This window comes from Brienomyrus brachyistius, chromosome 7, assembly GCF_023856365.1.
Source record: "Brienomyrus brachyistius isolate T26 chromosome 7, BBRACH_0.4, whole genome shotgun sequence".
In the NCBI taxonomy this organism is placed as follows: domain Eukaryota; kingdom Metazoa; phylum Chordata; class Actinopteri; order Osteoglossiformes; family Mormyridae; genus Brienomyrus; species Brienomyrus brachyistius.
This window is the reverse complement of record NC_064539.1, coordinates 13,759,385-13,787,084: the sequence shown is the minus strand read 5'-3', so window position 1 is coordinate 13,787,084 and position 27,700 is coordinate 13,759,385. Positions and strand designations below refer to the sequence as shown.

At 39.7% G+C, this 27,700-nt stretch overlaps 1 protein-coding gene across 2 annotated transcripts; it reads left to right on the top strand.

The window, feature by feature from the left end:
- Positions 1–262: 262 nt before the first annotated feature.
- LOC125746440 (BMP-2-inducible protein kinase-like) lies at positions 263–27,700 on the top strand. 2 transcript variants are annotated; one of them, XR_007398966.1, is made up of 16 exons: positions 263–1,217; positions 8,106–8,224; positions 8,917–9,022; positions 9,351–9,493; positions 11,275–11,396; positions 11,724–11,805; positions 12,233–12,365; positions 12,842–12,945; positions 13,245–13,324; positions 13,992–14,134; positions 14,936–15,126; positions 15,222–15,323; positions 18,180–18,216; positions 18,295–18,470; positions 19,119–19,267; positions 26,228–27,700. XR_007398966.1 is itself a non-coding variant. In XM_049020405.1 (15 exons), the coding sequence occupies exons 1-15, from the start codon at positions 1,067–1,069 to the stop codon at positions 26,320–26,322; spliced, it is 1,896 nt and encodes a 631-aa protein (XP_048876362.1). In that variant the 5' UTR covers positions 264–1,066; the 3' UTR covers positions 26,323–27,700. The 2 variants fall into 2 exon arrangements, 1 of the variants encoding a protein (XP_048876362.1); XM_049020405.1 differs by lacking the exon at positions 18,180–18,216 and having other exon boundaries at positions 264–1,217.

Here is a 27,700-nt window from a genome sequence, read left to right as displayed (position 1 = left end):
AAATGTTAAATAATGAGTATTAATGATTACTAATTGTCATAACAGAGTAAATGCCCAGCAAACAATATAACATAACACAAGAATGAAGTGAACTTTGCACGTGTACAACCAACGAAGGGCAAATGGTTCTCCTACTAAGCACTTCAACATGTCTCTGCTGTTTGTATTGGTTTCTTCATTTAGAAATCTTCAATTACGAAACACGTGGAGGAATTGGAATGAAATAATATATTCAGTCCGATAAATCTGTATCTTTTAGCTACGTAGATGCCTTCAGGAAAAATCTTGTACAGAGGGTTCCGTGATTCCCTATTTGAAACGCGACAAAAAGGATTCGATAGTAAAAGCAGCACGTGTAGTGTGGGGAAAAGAAAAGCTGTGCGATGTCAGATCTGCATGAACTTCGAAGGGGGGACCAGGGCAGTGGCACTTTCAGTATTACAGATTTTGCCCCACAGCATGCGAACTCAATACATTGTCTATTATAAACAGTAATAAATAACTTAAGCTGACAGGGCATGGTATTCATTCTCTTAGGATTTTAAAAAGGGCTGCATCTTCTAATTGTTCTGGATTGTACTCCACGCGTTGACTGACACTATAACTGAAATTGTGTTAAATTATGTTCCTTTTATGTCGAAGCTGCTCGTTAGTCTGATCAGTTACGTTTTAAAATAATTTCCGTACGATATAACGATAATTAAATGCAGGGTCTTTTTAAACAGTAAATTAAACAGGCGGTGATGTTAGGAGCTGTAGTTTCAGTCCGAGGACGAGGGAAACCAAACGCAATCGGAATGATCTGGTAGCATGTTACTCGGGCTGCCCACGGATCTAAATTGATTATCGTCTTGTATAAAAGGCTTGTAGTCGAGGTTAGGTATTGTCCTGTACGTCTTAAAACCGCGATTGTTAATTTACGCCACTAAGACAGCAGTTAATTACTTTGCTGCAATTTACCTTGGAACGTGACGGAAGAGTAGGAAGTGTGTATGGACAGATAGGGAAACTCAGCGGCTGTTAAAACAAGCTTTACATTGAAAAGCTTAAAATTAGCCTAGTAATAATGAGGAAATTTTCTCGTATGCCTAAACTGGAAAGCGATGGGCATGGTGCTGGATGTACATCGGGATTTGGTTCTGGACTGGGCAGCTATATTGGGAAAGTCTTTGCTGTCGGACGATACCAGGTCACGGTGGAAAAACTTATCGCAGAAGGTATTGTATTGATGTCGAATTACCGAAACATTTTCCTGTTAACTTTTAATGTTATGTGAGGTATTTTTGTATGGTGAATCAGGAAATGCAATTACTCCAAAGGAGGAGCACATCATCGGGACTCCGTATAAATAATATCTTCTATCATAGTTTGGCTTCACACACACATTATCTATTTAAGTAGGCATACAGTTAGACCCCAGATCTGTGTTTCAAGGTATTAGCAAAAAAAAAAAAAAAAAAAAATGTCTCAATACTGGGGGATATCCCATGGAATGTTCTGTAGTGTATATATAACATTTTATCAACCGTGCAATAACAAAGTGGTCTGCTATTAGGATGAGAGGGTATCATTGCCATGAACAGGAAAATCAGTGTTTTGCAGGGGCCTAACAGAATTCATAATGACAGCTACTGTACAATAACAGATGAAGTACAATTAGATTTAATGTTTTAACTTTGCAGTCATTTTCATTTGGCCTGTTTTATGTATTAGGATCGGGGCAGTAATGGTCTCCTTGCTATATGTAAGGTTATGAGGCAACGGTGTTTTCACCTTATTGGTGTCCGAAAAAAAAGGGCCCAAATTTAAGCGAAACACAAAATTTTGTTTTCAAGTGAAAGTGGAAGTAAGAGTAAGCAGCTGTACAGATCTGTATTTCACTTGTTTAGCTGTTACTCATCAGCTACTTTCTGTTCCCATGGACCAAGAGTCATAGAAGCAGGATTTGTTTTGTTGATGCTGGGGTAATGACTGTTTTCTTTCTACTCTAAAATATGTCTTGTGATTATGAAGGAGGCATGTTGTCTTTGCACACAATAAGCAGTATTGTTGTGACTGAGTTCTACGAGCATATAAAGGAGGTAAGACTTTTACTACTGTGCAGAGTTGTGTGAAGATACATGTTTGAAATACTACCATAATAATGCTACAGTAAACCATTCAAAGCTGAAACTGAGAATATTAATCTAATTAGCTTTTGAAGGGGTTCTTATTGCATAATGTTTATTCTAGTTTAATGTTTGGAGATGAAAAAGTATTATATAGCTCTGGGAAAACAATTTGACCTTCTCTGAACCATGAATTCTGTCACCATCATGATCCGGCATGACATTAGTTCATGACCTACTGTTTACAATTATGAGCTAAAATTTGCATGCTCTGTTTGTCGATTTACTAAATTATTTGGAATGTGATCGCCCTAATATAAATGTGTTAAGAATAGTAGTTGTCAGGGATTTACCTGAAGACTGTTGCAACTTTATTGGGCATTGTGACCAAAATGTTAGACAAGTAGCATATCCTGCTCTGTGATCCCTGCACTGCTTTCATGTTTAGCCAAAATGCAAAACCTAAGCATTCAGTCTTTGATTTGAATATGTCTCTCATTAGGTTTTGCTATGTTTGTAAGTATTGCGTAGCTCCTGTTCCAGTGCTACTTGTCATTTGCTGGAAGCTCAGTCTAGTTGCACTTACATCTTTGCTATATATTGCTCCTTGACAGTTTTATGCTTGTTTGTGTCTTTGAATAAAAACATTTGCCAAATATTATGTAATGTGAATTTTAATTTTTGGTTAAATAATAGCTGTTATAGGATTTTTTTAATTCAGGTGGTTCATTTTCGATGTCTTATTCTTGAGTTATGTGAGAGTTCCATGTTGAAATGCTGAAGGAGTCCTTTGCCATCCCTGGATCTGGGGTAGCTCAGTGAGTGGTTTTGGTGGCCTTATACCGCCATTTTGTTTTTGTAAGCCTCTCTCCATAGTGCAAGATCCTTTTGGACTGGTGCCCAGTACAAGGAGTACCTTGCCTTACTTGCAAGTGTAGGCTCTGGATCAATGTTACCCTATAGATAAATGGCTGCAAATAATGGAGGGCAGAGTTTTAGCATATGATGATTCAGTCCATCACCTGGTGATGGGTACCTCAGAGGTTTACTGAGGGTGGGAAATAAAACAGGAACATGTGATTGGAACATGTGACAGATGGGATGCATCAGTACGAATTGGCCCACTTACATGACTCCCACCTCTATCTCTCTGAACTGATAAAATAAGATAATGCTGAACTGTCCACACTATAGCATTATGCATCGTAAATCATGAAATGTGGCAATACTGTGACAAGCAAAACCAATATAGTCATTACAATACACTCATATTATCAATATTTAAATAATAATGTAACTGTGCCTCCTTGGTGTTAGCGTAAAAAATTGAACTGTGATAATTTCCTGTTAACTGATCTTCAACAAGGTAAAATGTCATTTGATAACCAGAATATCACAGACCTTCTCAGCTAGTGGGTGATTCCAGGTAGATCCAGATTGTTATTTCTATTTCATCCTTTTTTATGACCTAAAAATGTTGACCTATTTAGTGCGAGTGGCTCTGTACTCGCCCTTGTTCTAATGACTAACAATAGCCTATTTGCTACCTGATGAGAGATTTTCTTTATAATGATACTCATTTGAGCGATATTTGGTCCAATTTTATTTGAGGTATACAGCTACAGGGATTGTATTTTTCGGGTTGTTTCAGATTTTTTATTTTTTTTTGCTTTATATATATATCAGATGTAAGAACTGTGATTATACCTTTTATTTGTAGTTGATGAAAACCTGTTTTACTCAAATAAAATAGAAACATGGAGTTTTCAGATTTCCAAGGTCTTCATTTTATCTGAGAGGGAGATTATTTAACTTAAACTTTAGCTTGTTGAGCCCCTTTACAATAATAATATGACACGTTTCTCAGCAAAATTACATTACAATCCTTGTACAGATCCTCACACTATCATGGATAGTTTATTTTTGTGTTTCATGGGTTACGTCATTAAAAATAATTCATGTAAAAGTAGAGTATAGTTTTAGTTAATCTGGGAATCCTTCCTAAAATGTCTTAAAAAGGCATAATACATCATCTTGCTTACCTGCCAGACTTTTTAGGGATAATACTCATTCATTGACTGCTATCATCATGATGATGCTTCAGCAAAATATCCTCTGCTAAAGATAAATGACATGCAACTTGCAGGTGGCTCCTGGAATCTGTAAGCATCGCATTTCTCAGAGTGTATCCTGAATCCTGCAATGCTGAATTCATTAATCATCTGGACCTTTAAGATACACTCTTGCTCTTTGACCTTTACTGAGGCAAGTGATGTAATAGACCTAGATCTTGTAACTTCATGACAAACCTCTAATAAGGAAGTCCTGCAGCACAGTCAGTTAGACCAAGTATATTGTTCCCTGCTCTCTTTTTGTAGATACCTTGTACGGTTTAGTGTCCAGTCATATATAATATAGTCTTTAAAAGATTACAGAAATTTCTTTAAGTATATTTAGTGCTTTTCCTGATGGAACACAATTTGTAGTATGTCAAGGCAGATGCATATAGCATGGAATGAAAGTGCTGGAGATTGTATCATTCGGGTCAATCAATTTTAATAAAAATATGTTTTTGCGTCACCATTTTTGTTTTCTGTTTAATTTGGCACATGACGTCCGCGTACCTTCCAGAGCTCAGAAATATTTTTTGTTTACTTAAAAAAATATTCACTTAGAGATGCAGTGACTTTTCTACACCTTGGGTAGCAAAAAGACCGATAATTCAGTGTCGTCTTAGGAGCTGTAACTTTTTACTGTTACAGCCACATGGTTCTGCTGTAGCTTGTTGATCCATTAAAAGAAATATTAGTCTTAAGTTTAATTAAATACACTGTAATAAATCACTGAGAATTAGTTAATTACTGAGAGGAGCACATCTGTCATTACAGTAATGACTCAAACAAATGTTGTCTAATTCAGTAATCAGACAAAAGATCTCTCTGCATTCCACATGACATGTTTCCATGGATGAGCTAGATCATGTAAAGTTACGGGACACAGTCAGTTCCTGCAAAGAAGGAAAAAACCAGTTAGTTCGGTATCTACTGTTTATGCCTTTATCTTAAACTTCCAGTAAAATCTTTGGATAGTGACAAACTGCCTTTTTATGTGACAGACATACCAGCTATACCTTTAACTGATGTGTTTTACGATACTTATGAAATAAGGTTTCATTAGCAATAGAAAAAATACCTTGTTGAAATTTTATTAGAAATATTCATGTTTTGGCTTATCTGTGCCAATAAGGTATCATTTCACTGGCACTCTGCTGCTGTGAGGTAGGTAGTTTGTTTTATGAGGAGGCTAAATGTTCCAGAAATTGTAGCTAGCCCTGATTTTCCTTTTTTTAAAGGGGAAAAATACTGCATGTTTCTCATAAATACTCATTAAAAAGCTGTCCTACAAATAAATCTTAATGCCAATGTAAAGCCGTTGAAGCTTAGCCCTGTGTTCAAGATGTGTACAGTTGTAAGTTTATTGCTTGGAAGGCCTGGCTGTCCAGTTTTCTTCTGAAGTCCAAAAGCATTAGTTTAGATGAACTGGTGTGTCAAAGCCATCTGTTGTGTGTCCAGGGGAGGGACGGGTGCCCTGTACTTCCTGGACTAGGCCCCAGACTCCCTGAGGCCCTACATAAATGTTAAATGGATGGATGAATAGCATTTTCCAACAGTCACAACTCCAAAAGTAGGACCATAAAATATCAATGCTTACACTTGATCATCCTTTCTGGTGCAGTACGAATAACTTCCAGATGACACTCTTGCATCACCTATTGTAATCAGTAAATGATCACTTTATTTTTGTAGAGTGCTTTACGCTGCCCGTTTCCTGCTGGTACGTAATGCATGATCATTTGGATGACAAGAGTGAGGCCGTTGTGTTACCTCTTATCTGGAGCATAAGCATATTTATTAGTCGATCAGTAGGAATATATTTCTTTGTTAGCATTTTCGAATTCACATTCAGGTGGGATGTAGTACTTTTTTATCACTTTGTAGTGGGAGAGGTGACATCAGTAGCTCGGATTGTAATACCTTGATACATTGTTACGGCATGTATGGTGATGATCCGCTGGCAGCTCAGACACAAAGGGGTTTATTAAAGTAACAGGACATACTGGGGAAAGCTACAAAAGGACCACAAGGGGCCATAAACCAGAGAAAAAACACTAAACTTAATCGAGACACTAACTACAAGAACTCTATAGGAAACCAGGTAAGGGACCAGGGCAAGACCAGAAATAGCTGTACAAACAGAATAACTAGCGACACACAGCTAGCACAAGAACTTACATAATGAACACAAGCAAGAACTTAAGTACACAAACTAAACCAGGTGATGAGAGCAGGGGTGCAACATGACCCAATTAGCCAATCAGCAGAGGGTACAGGACAACAAGTAACTGGTAGAACAATCAATCAACTGGCAACAGGTGGAATTAATATCAAACTTGATCACAAAACTAAGAGGCTTAAAGCAAACTAGGAAACCTTAACCTAACACTAGGGCTGTAAAGCAAATACAATTAATACACAAAGGGGTACAAAAAACCTGCCAAAAACCTGAATAGAACAGAAAACCTGCAATATGCAATAATAAACAGGGGACTGAACTAACAATCACTGGAAATAATAAGACAAATCAAACTAGGAATGATTAACATGGAACAAAAAATACAAACAGGACCAAAGGAGAAAACATATCAAATACTGGGGAACCAGAAAATCAATCGACACTAATTACCAGTAAGATTGGTCAAGCCTGCCTCAAACCCACAAACAGCAGGCTCAGCCTCTCAGCCACACACTTAGCCCACTGAGTATGCAGCGGTCCTGGAGAAAGAAAAGCATGGAAGGATTGAATGACAGAGGACAGGATGGCCAGCAGCACCTACAGGCCAAATGGGGAAGATGCACAAGCAGCTGGCTCAGACAGTCCCAACCCTGACACATAATGACTCCCATGATCCTTTTTTGATGGTGATGTAATTAGACTATTTTAGCTAATTAACATGCAACAGGTTACTTAGCTGTTTTTTCAAAGGTGTCTACTAAGGGCTGCGTGGGATTTGAAGTGGTTTGAAAACCGTGATAATAATCAATCCCACCTTCTATCAGTGCCTCCAAGGCTCAGAACGAGATTTTTCTATTTCTTATCCTATTGAAATCTGCAACACATTCTTTTGTCTGCACATGTGAATGTGGAGCAGGAGTCTCTTAGCCAATGTCTGCATATTGGGGTCTGAGGGATGTGTGTGTGTGTTTTTTTTTTTTTTTTTTTTCCTGTAGTCAGGCAAATGGTAGGCATGGGCAATTTGGAACATACAGGTCACCTGTTCCCCTGGTTCTGCCAACCTGGCTAATTATATTTGTGGACAGTCATTACCTGCTGGGTTTCTGATGAAGTGAGCACATGCTGGGTGTCACACAGTCCCTGGCTAAAGGAGGCTACAGGATCCAATTCTTCAGCTGTGGTGCTTCTCTCACCGGCTCACGTTCTACTATGTGCACCTTGTTCCAGTTGCCATGTATTACTTCAAGTCATGCTTGGTTAACTAAACAAACATTCTAAGCCCTGTTTATCTTTGCAGACCATTATAGTGCAAAGCTGTAAAAAACAGCCCAAACAGGCCAAACTTGTTTGCTCATGTATTTTATATATTAATGCAGAACACCATTGTAACTCTGTAATCCCTCTTGAAGACAGATGACTCGCATGTGTTTCTCCTTTATCTCAATGAATGGCACCTTGGTGTTTTTGCGTATTGTAGTTTGAATGCAACTTTCCTGGGTTCCCCATTCCTGTCCTGGTTTCTGTGATAATTTTCACCTGTACTGTCTCCAAGACTTTAAGCATATCTGGCCTAGTCATTAAGGGGGTTTTTGTGTCCCGTTAGGGATTCTTTCCCTGCTTCAGAATCTCAAAGGCAGTGTTCGCTTGCATGGATTAGGTGAAGATGCTAGGCTGTTCTGTAAAATTGTTTTTCTGTCCCTGTAGGGGGATTTTCTGTGGTGTTCCTGGCCCGCACTAACACCGGCGTACAATGTGCCCTGAAGAGGATGTGTGTGAACAACAACGCAGATCTAAACGTCTACAAGAGAGAGATCACAATTCTGGTGAACACCTATAATCCTTTCAGCAGTAAATGTATACCTGGCTTCCAAAACATGCCTGTGTCAGTGCACAGGCCTTGCCGTGTTTACTTTAAACATTTTCACCTGTAAACAATGTATCGTTTTCCTTTTAATTTATTGATTTTAAAAAGTAGACGACATCAGTTATCTTCAAAACCTAAATTAACTATCAGCTGTTAGTGACTGAGTTGACAAGGAACTAATGTTGTGACAAAGGATTCCCCAGGCAAGGCATCCTTTAAAAATTTACTAAAATAAGCTGTGTATATGGTGCAGTTCTGAAAGCATCCACCGGCCATTCTCATTTTTCATGGTGTCAAATCCCTAATGAAGAGTTTACAAGCAGTTCCACCACAACATCCACCACATTTATTAGTGTTCAGCATACAATCCCAGCTTAAGGGGAACTTTTCCAGAAGTGCAGCTAACGTCATGTGAAAGCCTTCACAGAGCTGACAGAGAACATTCTTACAGCAACATTAATGAAATGTTGTTATATATTTTACAGTTTTTCTGTCAACATTATTCCCGAACAAACTTTTAATACAATGTTTATTTTGAACTTTTCCATGCCTTAATCGTAATGTTCGGTAAATGTTCCTAGAATGAAATTTTCTTTGAAGGGATGTACACCAGACTGCGTATCACATTGAAATTATTGCTTTACTTTGTAGAAAGAGCTGTCTGGACATAAGAATATAGTGACTTACTTGGATTCCAGTATCAGTGCAGTGGGGGAAGGCGTGTGGGAGTTCTTTATTCTCATGGAGCACTGCAAAGGTGAGCTCTTCCAAAATGCTTCTCCTCACCGTGTCTCTGCAATCTCCTGTTGACTGGGCTGATACTGCAAACTTTGCTGACATGAAATGAACTGAGCTTTTAGAGTCTTAACATGTTGACAGCTGGAAATGTTTGAGCAGTTTTGGGAAGGTTACTTTTGAAATGTAATAGGTTACCGATTAGTAGTTACCCTGTTAAAAAATTTATAGTTAGTAATTATTTGATTACTTCATCAACTGTAACGACTTACACTTACATTTATTTTGTAACTTTATTTAAAGTAAGACTTTGTGCGACTCGGATTTTTCTTCTGTTCCTGGGCCCACAGCTGGCCAGGTGGTGAGGCAGATGAACCAACGTCTCCACACTGGGTACAGTGAGGCAGAAGTCCTCAGCATCTTCTGTGACGTATGCGAGGCGGTCGCCAGGTTACATCAGTGCAAAACACCAGTCATTCACCGGGATCTGAAGGTATGGATCTTCCGTGGCTGTTAAGAAGGTATAAATACATCTGTAAACATGTTTCTCTGTGCATGTATGTATGATAATGCATGACTGTATAAATGCTATATAAACCACACTTCTCTCTGCTTCCTATTGCCACATTTGGTAACGCTTTAGTAATTTATAAACACATTTGTAATGCATCCATAAAGCATTATAAGCATGCCTATAAATATTTATAAAAAGGCATGATAGCCATGTTTATCATGCATTATGACTGCCTTATGAAGCTCTCGTCTATAAGGCAATATAGATAATTATATAGTGTTACCCCACTTTTTCTTTTCATCATATTGTCCTCATTGATGGTTTTGTAACCTGATGCAATGGACTAGAGCGAACCCACTAGCCAGTTCCTGCCAAACAACCTGCACCAAGCATGCACAGACCATACATAATGTATACAACTTGGTCTGAATAATTATACCCTCTCCATTGGTGACAGCATACATCATATCATCTAGCCAGAGAGCTTGTTGTGTATGGAGTTGCAAACCTTAACTCGTCTGTAATATCAGTAGTTGTTTTTGGGAGAGTTCATAGCCAGGGCACGGCCAAATAACTTGTATGGCATCTTCCCCTGGCACATAATGATGAATTTCACTTCAATGCCTAGCGAAAACAGGTGTGTTCTATAACAAGGATGGATGTGGTTGGTGCTCTGGGCCTATGCACCGATATATATTTTGTGTTACTGCAAACATTTATTAAAAAGTATTAAAATGTTTGCTAATGTAAGCTGACCTGTACCTGTTTTTGGTTTTGATTTATGTCTGAAAGAAACTCGGTTCTACTCAGCTACAGCTTGAGGAAATTCACATTAGGGTATAACATTGGGACATGTGAAAATTGTACTGGCGACTTGATTGTGAATTCAGCTGCATACGATGAGGTTCCTTTTTCTGTCATTATGTAAAATGTATATGCTTGGTTACATAGTGGTGGATACTCTATTTTTTAATCACTGAAGTCAGGCCTGAGAAATAAAGGTCCTTTCAGGTCTTCGGTACTGCTGCGTGTGCTTCAGAGAGATATGAGAGAACTTAATGCCGGCAAAGAAAGCGAGTTCACAGGGTTTTTCCTCTCTGTTTTCATGAGGACAAATAGCACATCTGAAGTCACTGATATAATTTTATACTTGAATGTCCATTCATTTTTAATACCTACTTAGAATTGAGGTTGCAGTGATCCAGAATGTACAGCATATCAAGCGTGGGTGTGGTGAGCATCTCTGGGTGAGGGATCCTTTTCCGTAAGCTTGAGGTCAAATCCTGTGGCCAGAAGAGTGAGCACGTCCCAGCTGAGTCCTTCAGCCAATCCATCCCTGATCTCTCACCCTCACTTGTATGTCGTTTGGGACGAAAATGTCTGCTAAACAAATAAATGTAAGTGAGATGCTTAAAGGCTGGTATAAGCTGCACTCGGGAGGGGGAGGAACGAGTCAGTCATCGATATATTCACATGTTTGCTGACCATTGTGTGTCTGGAAAACACACAGTCACACCCCAGATGCAGTTTTGAGACAGGTTTACTGAATTTCTTATAACTGCAGGTTAAACCTCCACAAAAAAATCCAAAGGCACTATAATAGGAAATGTTACATCCGCTTATAATGACTTTGGCTGGGAATCAAACAATCAAGCTTTAGCTGAATAATTTAATTTACTGAAATTTACTTTGTTCTCTGTGTTGTCTTAGAGCATGTCTTACATGTTCTTTTTTATTATGATGGTCTAACTGTGTTTCAGGTTGAGAATATCCTCTTAAATGACTTGGGGAACTACGTCTTATGTGACTTTGGAAGTGCCACATGCAAAATTCTCTTGCCAAACCAAGATGGGGTCTCTGCAGTAGAGGAGGAGATTAAAAAGTAAGTCAAGCTACTGATGCAGCCCAATTGCATGAAAGTTATTTCATATTATACCTCCATCTAAAGTTCTTAGCTTTGTTTGATCTGTTTCTAAAGTTGGTGTGCATACGTTGTGTATATGCTGCAATAGCTTCATTTAATAACTAAGTTGAGAGGTCTAAGCTCCTGCACAGATATTCAGATTTTATACGACTCATCTATTCTGCAAGTAAAAACTTTCACAGTTCATGAGTGGATCACAAGCTCTGTCAGGGTTTTTAATACCAGCTTATACACTACAATCTACATTTGTTGACCCTTGACCCTAACATGACCTTTCCTTTTTAGGTACACAACCCTGTCATACCGAGCTCCTGAGATGATTAATCTTCATGAAGGCAAAGCAATCACCACTAAAGCTGATATATGGGTGAGATGTATTGGTTTCTGGCATTAACTGTCGCTGAAAATTTGTCTCAACATTAAACCAGGGTGTTAAACCTTTAGAGACATAAAATATATTTGCATATATTGTTTATAGTATACAGAAATAAGTAGCTTTCTTCCACAGAGGGTAAACCAGATTTTATGAATCCTCTTCTCTCTAGATCTGTTTACCAATGCACTATTTGCATCATTATATTAAAGGAGCTTGAATGAAGGCTCCTTGCATAGATGCAGTAACAGAATTTTTTTGTCAATTAGGGAGTGACATAATGGACCTTATGGATCTTCAGCTCCTGATTCACTGTGTAGAAGGAGAGAATAGATGAAACCATCCTGTGTAATTTTAATACAAATGGTGTAAATTACATCTAGTACTGCTGTGCATGTATAATAACGTTTGTATTTTTCAGGCACTTGGGTGTTTATTGTATAAGCTGTGTTTCTTCACCCTTCCATTTGGGGAGAGCCAGGTGGCTATTTGTGATGGAATGGTTACTGTTCCCGACAATTCCAAGTTCTCCTTCAAGTTGCATTGTTTAATTAGTAAGTATTGTTTCCATTTTGAAATAAAATAAAAGGATGAAAGGCAAGGTTTTAAAATTTGTAGCCCTCCTTTTACAGCTTTCTGAACGTTGTATGAATGTTGACAAATATCCACAGAGGGCGAAATACAAGGGGAGCTTTTTTCATACTTATTGTCATGTCCCAAGAAAAGTACAGTGTGACATTACATGCAGCCTGCCTCAGTCTGAAAGTAACAGTAGCATTTGCAGTTATTATTCTTGGAACTTGAAAAATACCCCCCCCCCTTCTAAAAATACCTGATTTTTTTCCCAAGTTTGCTTTAACCCCTTCTGTCTTAACTTTAACTTTGATTACTGGTATATTCCACCCCCTTGTGGCAAAATAAGAGAACTTTTTTTTTTTTTTTTTTGTAAGATCGGAAATGTATTCTTTGCGATTGCTTTAATATTAGTCTGTTCTAGGGTATGACTGATATTTCACCCTCTCAATATTAGGGTATATGTTAGAACCTGATCAGGAGAAAAGACCCGACATCTTTCAAGTGTCTCACCTGGCCTTTGAACTAGCAGGAAAGAACTGCCCTGTGCCCAATGTTTTCGTAAGGAGTTTTTTCCCAATCAACCTTAATGAATTAATGATTATCAAAGATATAGATTAGTTTTTATTCTTTATTTTATGAAGAGTGATGTAATTTTGTAAGTTCTTGTCTTAAAGTTACATTATTTCAAAGACCTGCCAGGGGCTGTAGTAATTATTTGTCTTGAAGTAATAATTCACTTATCATTCAATAACCTCATATGTGCAAACCGCAATAATTCCAGTATAATTGTCATGTATGCAATTATGCATAAATGAAATGGCAGCTAAGTGTGTTTTGTTTTTCTGTGCTTAATGTAGAACTCCCCGATTCCCACATCCCTCCCTGAGCCGCTTTCGGCTGCTGAGGCAGCGGCTAAGAAGAGCATAACCAAAGCCAGGTAACCGTCTGCTCCCAGTCACAGTTCCTCATGGACTAATATGGCACACTGGGAGATACAGGCCTGTTGGTCTCACGTTGCATTTGGCTGGTTTCACTTCTGTAACAGTGTTGGAAGTTGATGGAGAGTTGATGTCTCGCTAAATTAACTAATAATTCATCTCATGGGGTGGTATGGTGGTACAGTGGTTAGCACTGTCACCTCACACCTCTGGGGTCATGGTTCAGGTTTCCACAAGGGTTCCTTGTGTAGAGTTTGCATGTTCTCCCCGTGTCATCGTGGGGAAGTGAGTTTTGTGCCTCCCCCCAACAGTCCAAAAGTATACTGAGATTAATTGGAGTTGCCAAATTGCCCGTAGGTGTGTGTGTGTGTGTAAGAGAGAGACAGAGAGAGAAAATGGTGTGGGAGTGTGCCCTGCAATGGGTTGCCATTCCATCTTGGGCTGTTTCCTGCCTTGTACCTGTAGCCTCTGGGACAGGCTTCAGATGCCCCGCAACACTGAATAGGAGAAGCAGTTAAAGAAGATGGATGGATAATTAAATTCAATTTGCATGTATGTCAGGCAAAGACAATCAATTTGACTTGATTTTTCAGTATAACAGATCTGAGGAATATCCGAGGACTGTACAGAGAACAGTAATCTCTAATTATATGCTCTTCATTGCAGACTGGTTGAAAGACCTGGACCTACAGAAACCTCTATTGCCCCCAGGCGGAGACCAAAGGCTGTGAATACCAATGTTTTTCCCATCCCGAGTGCCACAACTGCTGTAACGTTACCTCCTTCATCAGCAGACACTGGGCAGAAAGGTGACGGAGTTTGTCCCGCTCTGTGTATCTGAGTCTCTGGGGGAGGTGCAGTATGAGAGCTGAGAGAGCATTAAGGTAGCAGCATCAAGTCGGTTCTGGTTTGCCTGTCGGATATGGGAGTTACCTCACCCCTACACTGGGCGTTGAGCCCCCTTGTATGGTGATTCACCTCATGAGAAGAAACCTGTGCTCTTGCAGGAATTTGAGACAGAGGAGCACAATTCAGCTGTTTTCCCACTAGTGTTTCCCTGGGCAAGCCGTTTATTATTGATGTTCGTTGTAGCCATAGAAATAACCACATCTGAGTCAAAGTTTTATAGGTGACTATGATGCATTTTGCTCAATATCGAATACAATACTTGCGAGATTAGCAGGGCAGAACCTCATTAGATATGGACAGCCACAGGGAACTGGGTTTTATTTGGGAGAGGGGAGATCATCACAGCAGAGCTGGCAGATGCAAACGAGGGGGGAAAAGAAATACGTCAACATAGCGAGACGGACAAAGACATACTTGGAAGGGCATTGGGGAAGTGAGTGAAGAGGATGTGAGTCGATATCATTTTACTGTGGTTGCCAGAGGCCAAAAAGACACATATTTGCATTGATTGAATCAGCAAAGCAAGCCCATTCACCTCCAGAAATGATACCCATACTTGTCTAATGTTCCCTCCATCTGTCTGTATAATATTAATCATATTCATTGATTTTTTAAAATTTCCATTGAAATGGGTCAAGCAAGCTAAGAGATGCCTGTTGGATATTGAAGTGGTACTGGTTTGATTTCTGTCTATGCTGCAGTGATGACACCCTGTAAGAACACACAGGCGGCCCAGCACTGTCACAAGGGAGGTCAACGGAGTCCAAGCCTGCAGTCTTTCATGCCGGCAGACCTGCAGCTACAGCAGCCACAGCACCTGCAACAGCTGCAGCTGAATCCACCGCAGCATCGACACTCATACCCCCTGCAGCAGCATGTCCAGCCCCTGCAGGTGAACCCCTGTGTTCCCTGCAAATTCTTCCCCAAAATCAACACCAAGTGTCCTGAAGGGGGAGCTCTACTTACGTCTATGGCATCTCCCCCCAGTATTACCAGGCTGTCCACCCCATGCAACAGCAGCAGTATGTGCTCCAGCAACTGGTAATGATGCAGCCCACATATCCTCAGCCGATCCACAATGTTAACATGGTAAGGTGTGTGTGTGTGTGTGTGTGTGAATCGTGCATGATCTACACAGTATCGTATTGCTAGTTCACTCAGCAGGTAGCTTTGGAATCCTTCTTGAAAGATATTCTGCCTTTTGTTACAGTTTTACATTTTCTTGTTCAATGCATTTCTGAAGTTTATGAGCCATCAATCAGCTCAATTTCTTTCTTCCTTGATGTCATGTGCGCTGTTGCCCATAGATACTTCATACTCTTGCATGTTCTCCCCATGTCATCGTGGGGTTTCCTCCGGGTACTCCGGTTTCCCCCCACAGTCCAAAGACATGCTGAGGCTAATTGGACTTGCTAAATTGCCCGTAGGTGTGCATATGTGAGTGCATGGTGTGTGAGTGTGCCCTGCGATGGGCTGCGATGGGATAGGCTCCGGACTCCCCGCAACTCAGTAGGATGAGCGGTTTGGAAAATGGATGGATGGATGGATTATTCGAACTATTAAAAACATATAGCAGCAGTTTCATGTGTCTGTAAAACGATTCTGGCCCCATACTGAGCACTAAATGCTGAACCCTGAATTAAGGTAAAGACTGGCATTGTACCTTAATCTTTACAGCAACAGTAGTCAGATTGCTCCCAAACCCTCGTTGCTAATCTCAAGGTAAACCAGTTCCAATGTATAATCCACCTGAACCCCAGTTTTAGAAGACTGGTCTTTTGGCTTAGAGCCATGGCTGTAAATTATGATGGTCAGAACACTCAGCTCTGCTTACTAAACCATCCAGACTCAGTGGTCAGTTTGGTGAGGGGCGTAGAGGGTTAGCAGGCTTAATATTCAACTTTTAGTGAAGCTAATATGGGCAAAGATACAAGCCCGTTTCCAAAACAGTTGAGACACAAATATGATTTGATTTGCAAATCATACAAACCCGTATTTAATTAAAAAGAAAAAACAATGTACAAAATGAGACATTTCATTGTTGACAGACATGACAGACATATATGCTCAGTTTGAAGTCAATGCCAGTAACACGTTTCAGAAAAGTTGGGTACAGAGATTTCTCTGGATTCTCTGAATCTTTTAATGATGTTATGTACCATGGATGATGAAATGCCCAATGTTTTTGCAATGTTACATTGAGGACCATCACTCTTAAATTGTTGCACTATTTGCTCACAGAATAGTGAACCTCGCCCCATCTTCACTACACAGAGGCTCTTTATACCCAATCATCTTACTGACCTGTTGCCAATGAACCTAATTAGTTGTGAGATATTCAACCAGGTGTTTGGTTTTAGCATTACACAACTTTTCCAGTCTTGTCTTGTGCTGTTCCAACTTTTTTGAAACGTATTGCTGGTATCAAATTCAAATTGAGCATAAATTTGTCATAAAACAATAACATTTCTCGGTTTCAATGTTTGATATGTTGTCTTTGTTCTCTTTTCAATGAAATGTGGGTTTATATGATTTATTATATAATAATAATAATAATAATAATATATATTATATATTATTATTATATCATTGCATTCTGTTTTGAATTACATTTTGCACAGCTGGCGTTTGTAGATGAAATGGTAAGGATGCAAGCATGCGGTTGATATTATGCTCTTATTGTTCTATAAATACTGAAATAAAAAATCCATCCATATTCTAAAGATCATGTTGTGCTTTTGATGTTTACTGGGGATTGTTTTCAATATCGTACAGTTTTTACTATGTTGCTGATACTTACTGGGTCACTGTTCAGCAATCATCTTTACTTTCACGTTAACATCCTGCAGAACCATATGCAAAAATACAAATGTAAATTCCCTCTTGATGTTCAGGCAATAATCTTAGCCAATTTTCCTCCCAACAGTTACCATCTGTCAATCTTTGATGCTGTCTGCTAGGGTGGTTAAAAAGGTGTTCAATGATCTGTGTTTAATGATAATGTATGATGCAATTATACTTTGTGGGGGGGCTCATCTGAATTTTGTCCCATAATCATGTTGCGGATGAAGGCTGGTTTGGACAACCGAGTCATCACTATATGGAACATGTCATATCCTTTCTGTTCTCATAATAATAATGCTGATTTTATATAGAGTAGTAAAAAGCCCCTTAGTGTATTATAATGCACAGTTTATAATCCTTTGGCAAATGAAGTTGAAAATTGTACTCTTGGCTATGAATCGCATAACACTACCTGATACAAGATATTTTTCATCCTGTTATATGTTGTTTTTGTTACAGATTTAAGTTGGTACTTGTGCTCAATATTGATTCAGAGTATTGTATACTGCACAATCAGGCAGCACAGGGCACATTGGCTGGGATATACTCTGGATGGGATGCCAGTATCACAAAGTACATCTACACCCACACACAGAATTTTACACTAAAAGAGGAAGCAGTGTCTGCTCTTCATGCCTCTCTGCCTTTGTGCTGCCATTTAATGGAATGGAAGCGTCTTCTCTTTGCTCACAGTCCAAAAACGTATTTATTCAATGAATCTAAATGGCAAATTGTGTGTGTGTGTGTGTGTGTGTGCATGCATGTGCATTATATTGCAGGGACCAAATATACTTATTTTGATCTTGTGAGGACATTTTTTCAGTCTCCACAAGGGGAAGATCAATTTTTTTAAAATCTGTGAATGCGATCAAAAAAAATAAAAATGCCAAAAGTATTTTGTTTGGTTACTTATGGTTAAGGTTAGGGTTGGGTAGGGGTTCAGGTCGTCATGTTGGGATTCGAGGTTTCCCCATAGACATGAAAAGGAGAGTCCCCACAAAGATATAATGACAAACGTGTGTGTCTGTGTGTGTGCTTGCCATGTGTTGTGCTGGCCTCCCATCCAGGGTGGCCCCTCCCTTATACCCTGTGCTTTTTAAGAGGCTCCAGACGCACCATGACTCTGCTGGATCAGTAGGTATGGGTGACACCTGACCTTTCCATTATTGCAGGAAATTAACATTTCTATAAGTGTCTTCCTGCTTTCCTTGAACAGGTGCAGCAGTATCACATGGCCTGTGCTCAGCAGCAGTTCCTTCAGCATCAGGGATCCCTCCATACTTCCCCATCCACCCCCACCATCCAGCTCCAGACAGCCTTAGGGACCTTAAACCAAGCTGGCATGGGTCACACTGGACCAGTCCTCCTCAATTCCCCATTCACCACCTCCAGGTAATACCTGTAAACTTAGCATTGGGTGCCTCTGCAACTACGTAAAATATTTTAATGGTCATTTAAACTAAAATGAATGTTATAAATATAAAGCATGGAAATAGAAGAGATGTAAATAAAAAATATATATATATATATATATATATATATATATAATCTCCATCCATCCATCCATTGTCTTAACCGCTTATCCTACTGGGTCGCGGGGGGTCCGGAGCCTATCCCGGGAGCAATGGGCACGAGGCAGGGAACAACCCAGGATGGGGGGCCAGCCCATCGCAGGGCACACTCACACACCATTCACTCACACATACACTCCTACGGGCAATTTAGCAACTTCAATTGGCCTCAGCATGTCTTTGGACTGTGGGGGGAAACCCCATGACGACATGGGGCGCGACCCAGTAGGATAAGCGGTTTGGAAAATGGATGGATGGAGAGAGAGATATATATATATATATATATAGAGTTTTTATATAATACACATTTCAAAATATTTGCTGTTGGGAGCCAAGACTTCATTGCAGACTTGGTTGGTTTGTTTTTCCTGTTCTGGTAGATTGCATGAATAATCTGCCACCTTTTCATAAGTACTGTATGTTACCAAAACCGACCAACCAGTTTGTCCTGTGGCACTACCTGTGTCAGGGATTCATCCCTAGGCTCAGAGGTGCTGACCCCCTCTCAGAAGAAGACCAGCAACCCAGTGGATCTGTTGAACCCCTTCGGAGAGGATAATTTCTCGACACTGACGAAAGAGGAGCTGCAGAGCAAAAAGTTTGACCTTCTGGGAGCAAGTAAGATCTGTTTGTTTGTTTAACAAACATGAGGTGTCTATTTTCTGAACTTATTTTTAAAACAACTTCCACAACTTAATTACTTGCATTGCTAATTTCAGATTTTCTTAATGTGTTATGAGCAGTTAAAGTAAACGTTTAAAGCTATTTATCTGGGAAACAAGTGTATATTTGATTAAAACAAAAAGACAATGTGACATGGGAGGGTTGCAAATTTACAGTAACAATTAAAATTAAGAATTTTTTCTCCATCCATCCATATTTTCTGTTCTCTTAAAAGTTAATGATATCTTGTTGGATGAACACCGCTTCAGTTCCCTAACCTCTCCTCAGGGGCACCTCAGCCATTCCATGTTTTAGTTAAGTTTGACATCAGATTAATGAATTTAATAAACTGAGTTACCTCAATGAGGTATTGAATAGCCAAACAAGGTTGAGGTAGTGGTCAAGTCATAAAAATGCATTGGTATATTGCACGGTTGTTGCAAATACCAGGATAAGTCGTATGAAACAAAAACTTTCAGCTTTAATTTTAGGGTATTTACATACAAATCAGGTGAACGGTGTAGGAATTACAGCAGTTTGTATATGTGCCTCCCACTGTTTAAGGGATGGAACAAAATAAGTCATAAATCACTTTCACTTTTTAATACTTGGTTGCACATCCTTTGCAGTGAATTATAGCCTGAAGTCTGGAATGCCCAGACATCACCAAACGCTGGGTTACATCCCTAGTGATGCTCTGCCAGGCCTCTACTGCAGCTGTCTTCAGTTCCTGCTTGTTCTTGGGGCATTTCCCCTTCAGTTTTGTCTTCAACAAGTTAAATGCATGCTCATTCGGATTCAGGTCAGGTGATTGACTTGGCCATTGCATAACATTCCACTTCTTTGCCTTAAAAAACTCTTTGGTTTCTTTCGAAGTATGCTTCGGGTCATTGTCCATCTGCACTATGAAGCGCCGTCCAAAGAGTTCTGAAGCATTTGGCTGAATATGAGCAGATAATATTGCCTGAAACACTTCAGAATTCATCCTGCTACTTTTGTCAGCAGTCACATCATCAATAAATACAAGGGAATCAGTTCCAGTGGCAGCTATACATGCCCACGCCATGACACTACCACCACCATACTTCACTGATGATGTGGTATGTCTTGGATCGTGAGCAGTTCCTTTCCTTCTCCATACTCTTCTCTTCCCATCACTCTGTTACAAGTTGATCTTTGTCTCATCTGTCCATAGCATGTTGTTCCAGAACTGTAAAGGCTTTTTTGTTTGGCAAACTCTAATCTGGCCTTCCTGTTTTTGAGGCTCACCAATGGTTTACATCTTGTGTTGAACCCTCTGTATTCACTCTGGTGAAGTCTTTTCTTGATTATTTACTTCGGCACACATACACCTACCTCCTGGAGAGTGTTCTTGATCTGGCTAATTGTTCTGAAGGGGTTTTTCTTCACCAGGGAAATAATTCTTCGGTCATCCACCACAGTTGTTTTCCATGGTCTTCTGCGTCTTTTGGTGTTGCTGAGCTCACCGGTGCGATCTTTCTTTTTAAAAATGTTCAAAACAGTTGATTTGGCCACACCTAATGCTTTTGCTATCTCTCTGATGGGTTTGTTTTTATTTTTCAGCCTAAAGATGGTTTGCTTCTCTGATAGTGATAGCTCTTTGGATCTCATATTGAGAGTTGACAGCAACAAATTCCAAATGCAAATAGCACACTTGAAATCAACTCTAGACCTTTTATCTGCTCCTTGTAAATAAGATAATGAGGGAATAACACACACCTGGCCATGGAACAGCTGAGCAGCCAATTGTCCCATTACTTTTAGTTCCTTAAAATATTGCCTGGTCTAATGAGTCTCGATTTCTGCTGCGACATTCGGATGGCAGGGTCAGAATTTGGCGTCAACAACATGAAAGCATGGATCCATCCTGCCTTGTATCAACGGTTCAGGCTGGTGGTGGTGGTGTAATGGTGTGGGGGACATTTTCTTGACACACTTTGGGCCCCTTAGTACTAATTGATCATCGTTTCAACGCCACAGCCTACCTGAGTATTGTTGCTGACCATGTCCATCCCTTTATGACCGCAGTGTACCCATCTTCTGATGGCTACTTCCAGCAGGACAATGCATCATATCATAAAGCTCGAATCATCTCAGACTGGTTTCTTGAACATGACAATGAGTTCACTGTACTCAAATGGCCTCCACAGTCACCAGATCTCAATCCAATGGAGCACCTTTGGGATGTGGTGGAACGGGAGATTCGCATCATAGATGTGCAGCCGACAAACCTGTGTTAATATGGACCAATATCTCTGAGGAATGTTTTCAGTACCTTGTTGAATCTATGCTACGAAGGATTAAGGCAGTTCTGAAGGCAAAAGGGGATCCAACCCAGTACTAGCAAGGTGTACCTAATAAAGTGGCTGGTGAGTGTATATATGGATTATGTATATATACTGTGTGTGTGTGTGTGTGTGTGTGTGTGTTTTCAATCTTTAAACATGAGCTAGAGGTCCCAGACAAGGAAAGAAAACAAATACAAAGGGCTCAAAAGAACAGTCTGCTAGCCTATTTAACAGTCCATCAGGATTTGTCCATGTTCCTTATTCGCTTCACCTGGTGCTTCAACTCACAAATTCTTGTCTCCGTTGTTTTTCTTGTGTCCAATATCTTGGCCCCTGGATGCTGGTGTACAACAGCATCTGTTTAACAGAACAAAAACAAATAATTAGACATTTACAAAAGACAGCAGGGAATATAACAATATCCATGATATCTACATCAAATCATGAGAAAGCAGTATTGTGATTAAAGTTCATATAGACAATTCAAGAAAAAGATAATGCCATATTAACACTGAAAAAATGCTACGCAATATGGCTAAATATATATTTTTTTCATATAAAACCTATCCATCCATCTTCTGCCCCATCCCTGAGCTCTAGGTGCAGTCTAAGCAGGGATGCCCAAACCTCCCTCTTACCAGCCACCAGCTCCACCAGGGGAATACCAAGGCGTTCCCCGGCCAGCCGAGAGATATAGTCTCTCCAACATATCTTGGGTCTGCCCCAGGGAGGCTGGATAGATGCCCAAACCGCCTCAACTAGCTACTTTTGATGTAGAGGACCAGCGGCTCAACCTTGAGCCCCTCCCGAATGTCCAAGCTCCTCACCCTATCCCTTAGGCTGAGCTCAGACACCCTGCAACGGAAACTCATTTCGGCATCTTGTATCCATGCTCTCATTCTTTTGGTCACTACCTAGAGATCATGACCATAGATGAAGGTAGGAACGTAGCTTGACCGGTAAATTTGAAAGCTTTGCCTTCCGGTTCAGCTTCCTCTGCACCACAACAAAATAGTAAAGTGTCTGCATTACTGCTGACGTCGCACCAATTCATCTGTCAGTCTCCTGCTCCCTTCCTCTTTCACTTGTAAGACGTCGAGATGCATAAACTCCTCCACCTGAGGCAGCGACTTGGCTGGAGAAGGCAGTCCACCCTTTTTCAATGAAGAACCATGGCCTCAGACTTGGAGGTGCTGATCTTCATCCCGGCCGCTTCACACTCGGCTGCAAACCACCCCATTGCATGCTGCAGGTCACAGCCTAACAGCAACAGGATTACATCATCTGCAAAAAGTAAAGACGCTATCCTGTGACCCCTGAATTGGACCCCCTCCACCCCTTAGCGACGCCTAGAAATTCTGTCCATAAAAGTTATGAACTGATGACAAAGGGAGTCCAGCACCCACCGAGAAAAAGGGACGAGTCTGACTTACTGCTGGCAATGCAAACCAAACTTTCATTCCATTTATACAGGGATGGTCCATAGTAATGGACCCTGTACCTCATACTCCTGGAGCCCCCCCCCCCCCACAGGACCCCCCAAGGGACACGATCGTATGTCTTTTCCAAGTCCACAAAACGCATGTAAACCTTCCATTACCCTTGTGAGGATACTGCCAGTTACCTGGGGTCAGGTTGTGGGTGAAAGAAGTCTAAGCAGGGATGCCCAGAACCTGTAATGACATACAGTGCTCAGCATAAATGAGTACACCCCCTTTGAAAAGTACGAATGTAATCAGTAGCTCAATGAACAAAAGAATAACTTCCAAAATTTTCACAAGGCTGAGTTTTATTGAACACTTGTTTAACTCCATAACATGAAATTAAGGTTAATAATATAACTTAGATCACAAAATCTTCAGTTTTACTCAAATTGGTTGAAGCAAAAATGAATACACCCCGCAACAAAAAGTACTACATCTAGTATTTTGTATGACCGCCGTGATTTTTAAGGACAGCACCAAGTCTTCTAGGCATGGAATGAACAAGTTGGCGACATATTGCAACATCTATCTTTTTCCATCCTTCAAGAATAACCTGTTTTAGAGCCTGGATGCTGGATGGAGAGTGATGCTCAACTTGTCGCTTCAGAATTCCCCACAGGTGTTCGATTGGGTTCAGATCAGGAGACATACTTGGCCATTCAATCACCTTCACCCTGTTCTTCTTCAGAAATGCAACAGTAGCTTTAGATGTGTGTTTTGGATCATTGTCGTGTTGGAAAAGTGCACGACGACCAAGTGCATGGAGAGATGGCAGCATCTTCTCCTTCAGTATAGAGCAGTACATTGTTGAGTTCATGATACCATCAATGAAATGCAGCTCCCCAACACCAGCAGCACTCATGCAGCCCCACATAAGGACACTGCCACCACCATGCTTCACTGTAGGCACCATGCATTTTTCTTTGAAATCCTCACCTTTACGACGCCATACAGTTTTGAAACAAGTAGTTCCAAAAACAGGGATTTTTGTCTCATCACTCCAGAGTATAGAGTCCCAGTAGTCTTCATCTTTTTCCGCATGGGCCCTAGCAAATTCTAGGCGTGCTTTTTTGTGCATGGGCTTTAGGAGAGGCTTCCTTCGTGGACGATACCCATGCATGCCATTCCTCTGCAGTGTGCGCCGTATGGTGTCACGGGAAACGGTCACTCCAGTTTGGCTTTCTACTACTTTAGCTAACTGCAGTGAACTTGCATGGCGATTTTCTTCAACCCTTCTCATCAGCAGACGCTCCTCTCGAGATGTTAACTTCCGTGGACGGCCTGGACGTCGCTGTAAGATCGTTGCACTTCCATCTTTCTTAAATTTTTGGATCACTTTTGCTACAGTATTTTGACTGATAGGTAAAGCTTTGCTGATCTTCTTGTAGCCCTCACCTTTTTTGTGTAAAGAAATGATTGCCTTTCTCAGATTTTGTGACATTTCTCTTCCATGTGGAGCCATTGCTGACAGCATGAAATGGGAAGGGCTTTTCTTTGTTAAGTAATGCCCTTTTATAGTCACCTGTCTGCTGGACACCTCTTAAATGAATCAGTAGACTCACCTGTGGTTGAATGCCTGTTAATTAGAATTTTGTAGTCTTAAGTGTGGCTTTTCTCCTAAGACTATAATTGGGGTGTACTCATTTTTGCAACATGGGCTTGAGTGAATTTGTTAGGAAAATCACTTTTTTGTGTGTGCAAATCAACAAATCTTGTTTGCAATCAATGGCCCACATTTGTGAGAGTATTTTGTAATATAGTATCTCATAGAAAATGTTGATTCTGAAAGGAAACTAAAGGTTTTCTGACAAATGTAGTGGGGTGTACTCATTTATGCTGAGCACTGTACATTAGTATTTATATTTTATATACTCGTATTCCATGAGAAGCACCAATCCTTTATGTATTCTACACTACAATGTAATATTGTATGGTGGTGCAGTGGTTAGCACTGTTGCCTCACACCTCTAGGACCCGGGTTCGAGTCTCCGCCTGGGTCACACGTGTGTGGAGTTTGTATGTTCTCCCCATGTCATCGTGGGGTTTCCTCCAGGTACTCCGGTTTCCCCCCACAATCCAAAAACATGCTGAGGCTAATCGGAGTTGCTAAATTGCCCGTAGGTGTGCATGCGTGAGTGAATGGTGTGTGAATGTGCCCTGCGATGGGCTGGCCCCCCATCCTGGGTTGTTCCCTGCCTCGTGCCCATTGCTTCTGGGATAGGCTCCGGGCGACCCAGTAGGATAAGCGGTTTGGAAAATGGATGGATGGATAACACAATATGTTACTCTGTGTATACATATTTAAGATATTAACACTTTTGTTCAGTTAATTATCAGTATTAGTTTGTGTAACTAAGAAGAATATTAACTATATTAAATCTTTTAAATTAACTTGTAAATCAGAACACAAAATTTTATACATCAACATTTAATATTTAAGGAAATATACCTTCTTTGCATAAGGATAAAAAACATAAACACGGGCATTAAGTTAACTCATGAAAGATAGTTTTATTGAAAATACATCTATAATGGCTTGGTACGTATTTTATGTAGTGCAGTTTTTTGTCTTCATTGCAATATACTTTTTATATGTATCAATATATAGCCATACATGCTCCAGGCATATATTACAGTATATTGAAGCACAAGTGTTCCATATATGGAATGTATTATTTAATATATTGCATTTTATTTTCCAAATATTGCCATATATTATTATTTCATGAGGGAATTTTAGGAGATGTTTTAAAATGGCTAGACGTCAAAGATTTGCACCAAATGAAGATGATTTAAATATCATTTGCTTTGACTGCCTAAGACTTTTGCACAGTACTGTGTGTGCATTTGATAATCTCACTAAAATGCTAAATACTTTTCACTCAGGTATTTTTTTCCATTTTAAATTATTACATTTAAATGTAGGGACACAATTTAATTTAAAACATTTAAGTTTTTTTCCAAAAAAACATAATTCCGACATTTCCAATATGCTCTCCAAAATCGCAGTACCAGAGGCTTGTGACACTAGAATTACTTCTTGGAAATTGTTTCACTTACTGTATATGTTTTGCGTTAATAATGTTCTACTTCAACAAAGATACTTTCACCCTGATTTCCAGACTCCAACCTGGAGAGAAAACAGTCATCTCAGAAAAGCTCGCTGGAGGACCTCTTCAGTCCTTCCCCTTTCCTCTACATCCCAGGAAAATTTTAAGGAGCATGAAGACCTGCTGTCACAGGACGGATCTGCAGTGTCAGTCCTTCGGTTTCTCTCACAAAGCGTCTGGGAAATCTAAGCAAAGAATGAAGTAACACCTGGTTGCTACTCAAGTACAGAAAAGTTAGGGTATTAATACTTGAAACATCAGCAATAACAGGCCTATATACAATAAGTAGGGAGGCTGGAGAAACATTAGTAGACTCATTGGGGCTGTTAACTTTTAGATAATCTGGTTTCATCGTGCACTTCATCAATTGAGGATTAGCAGGGGAGAAGGTGACTGCAATTTTGCTTAGTAAAGGTGACCTGCAGTATCCAGTTAGAAAGAATAAGGCAGAATATGTGGATTTCAAGTGAAAATATTTGTTAGAATTTAGTAGTTTTCTTTTTCTAAGGTGATTTTTCAGCCAGGATTGCAGTGGAGATGTTTTTGTGATTGTGAACTTGTAGGTGTATTACACCTAAATTGTCTTGAATTTTGTTTCTTGAATTACACTGCAGGTTAAGCACTGGGGTTGTTCATGTTTGCATATGTCTTGAGAAACTTTTTTTTTTGGTTATAGTACTTGGGTGAGGAGTAACAGTATTGTTATATTAATCTGTATTCTGTTCTTGATGGTGTGATGATCCTTGGTTAAATCATAGTCCTCAAAATCTTTTAAAAAACATTGTGAAAAAACACTACTATATATCACAGAAATCCCAATGCATTTAAAGCTATTGCTACATTCTTCTGCTGCTCTAAGAATATGGAAGGACGAATGTTTATTCATGCACTTTTTGGCCTTAGGTTTTGAAATGCATGTTGGACATCGTTCAAAATCCTTTGCTGGATCTGAGAATTTGTTGTTCCAAACAAACCTGTTATAGGATGTGGATGTGTGAATTCTTTCTGAACTTCACGCATGACTGCAGAACTATGAATGCAGAGGAAATTAATAAGAAATGAGCAATTAATCTTTCATTAGTATGCTGCTTACTATAACCATTTAAAATTGCTTGATTTTAAGGATTTACAATTTGATTATACACTGTACAAAAGCATTAAAAATCACAGTCATTTCATTGTCATAGCAGTTTGTTTGTATTGCAAAATAGGAAATTTACTCCTTAAAGTTTCATATACAATGTTGAAATTATTTCGTTTTATTTTTCCAGATCTTCAGCATTGAATTAGGGCATCTAAGTTTGTACAGTAAGGGACCAGCACATACATTTTTTTTTTGTTTTTGGAAATTATCAGTACTTCTATGGCTTCCCAGTGTAAGCATTGCAAACCAAAAACTTTTTGTACCTCAGAAATAAGGCCAATATACGTTCACTGTGTCTTTAAGCAAACATTATTTAAATAAACATTTATTTCTTTGCTAAA

Excerpts from the sequence above, each read along its gene's own strand:
- LOC125746440 (XM_049020405.1), top strand. The coding sequence starts at position 1,067 with ATGAGGAAATTTTCTCGTATGCCTAAACTGGAAAGCGATGGGCATGGT. Across the intron at positions 11,397-11,723 it reads GTAGAGGAGGAGATTAAAAA|GTACACAACCCTGTCATACC; the intron begins GTAAGTCAAGCT and ends TTTCCTTTTTAG. Across the intron at positions 12,946-13,244 it reads GCCCTGTGCCCAATGTTTTC|AACTCCCCGATTCCCACATC; the intron begins GTAAGGAGTTTT and ends TGCTTAATGTAG.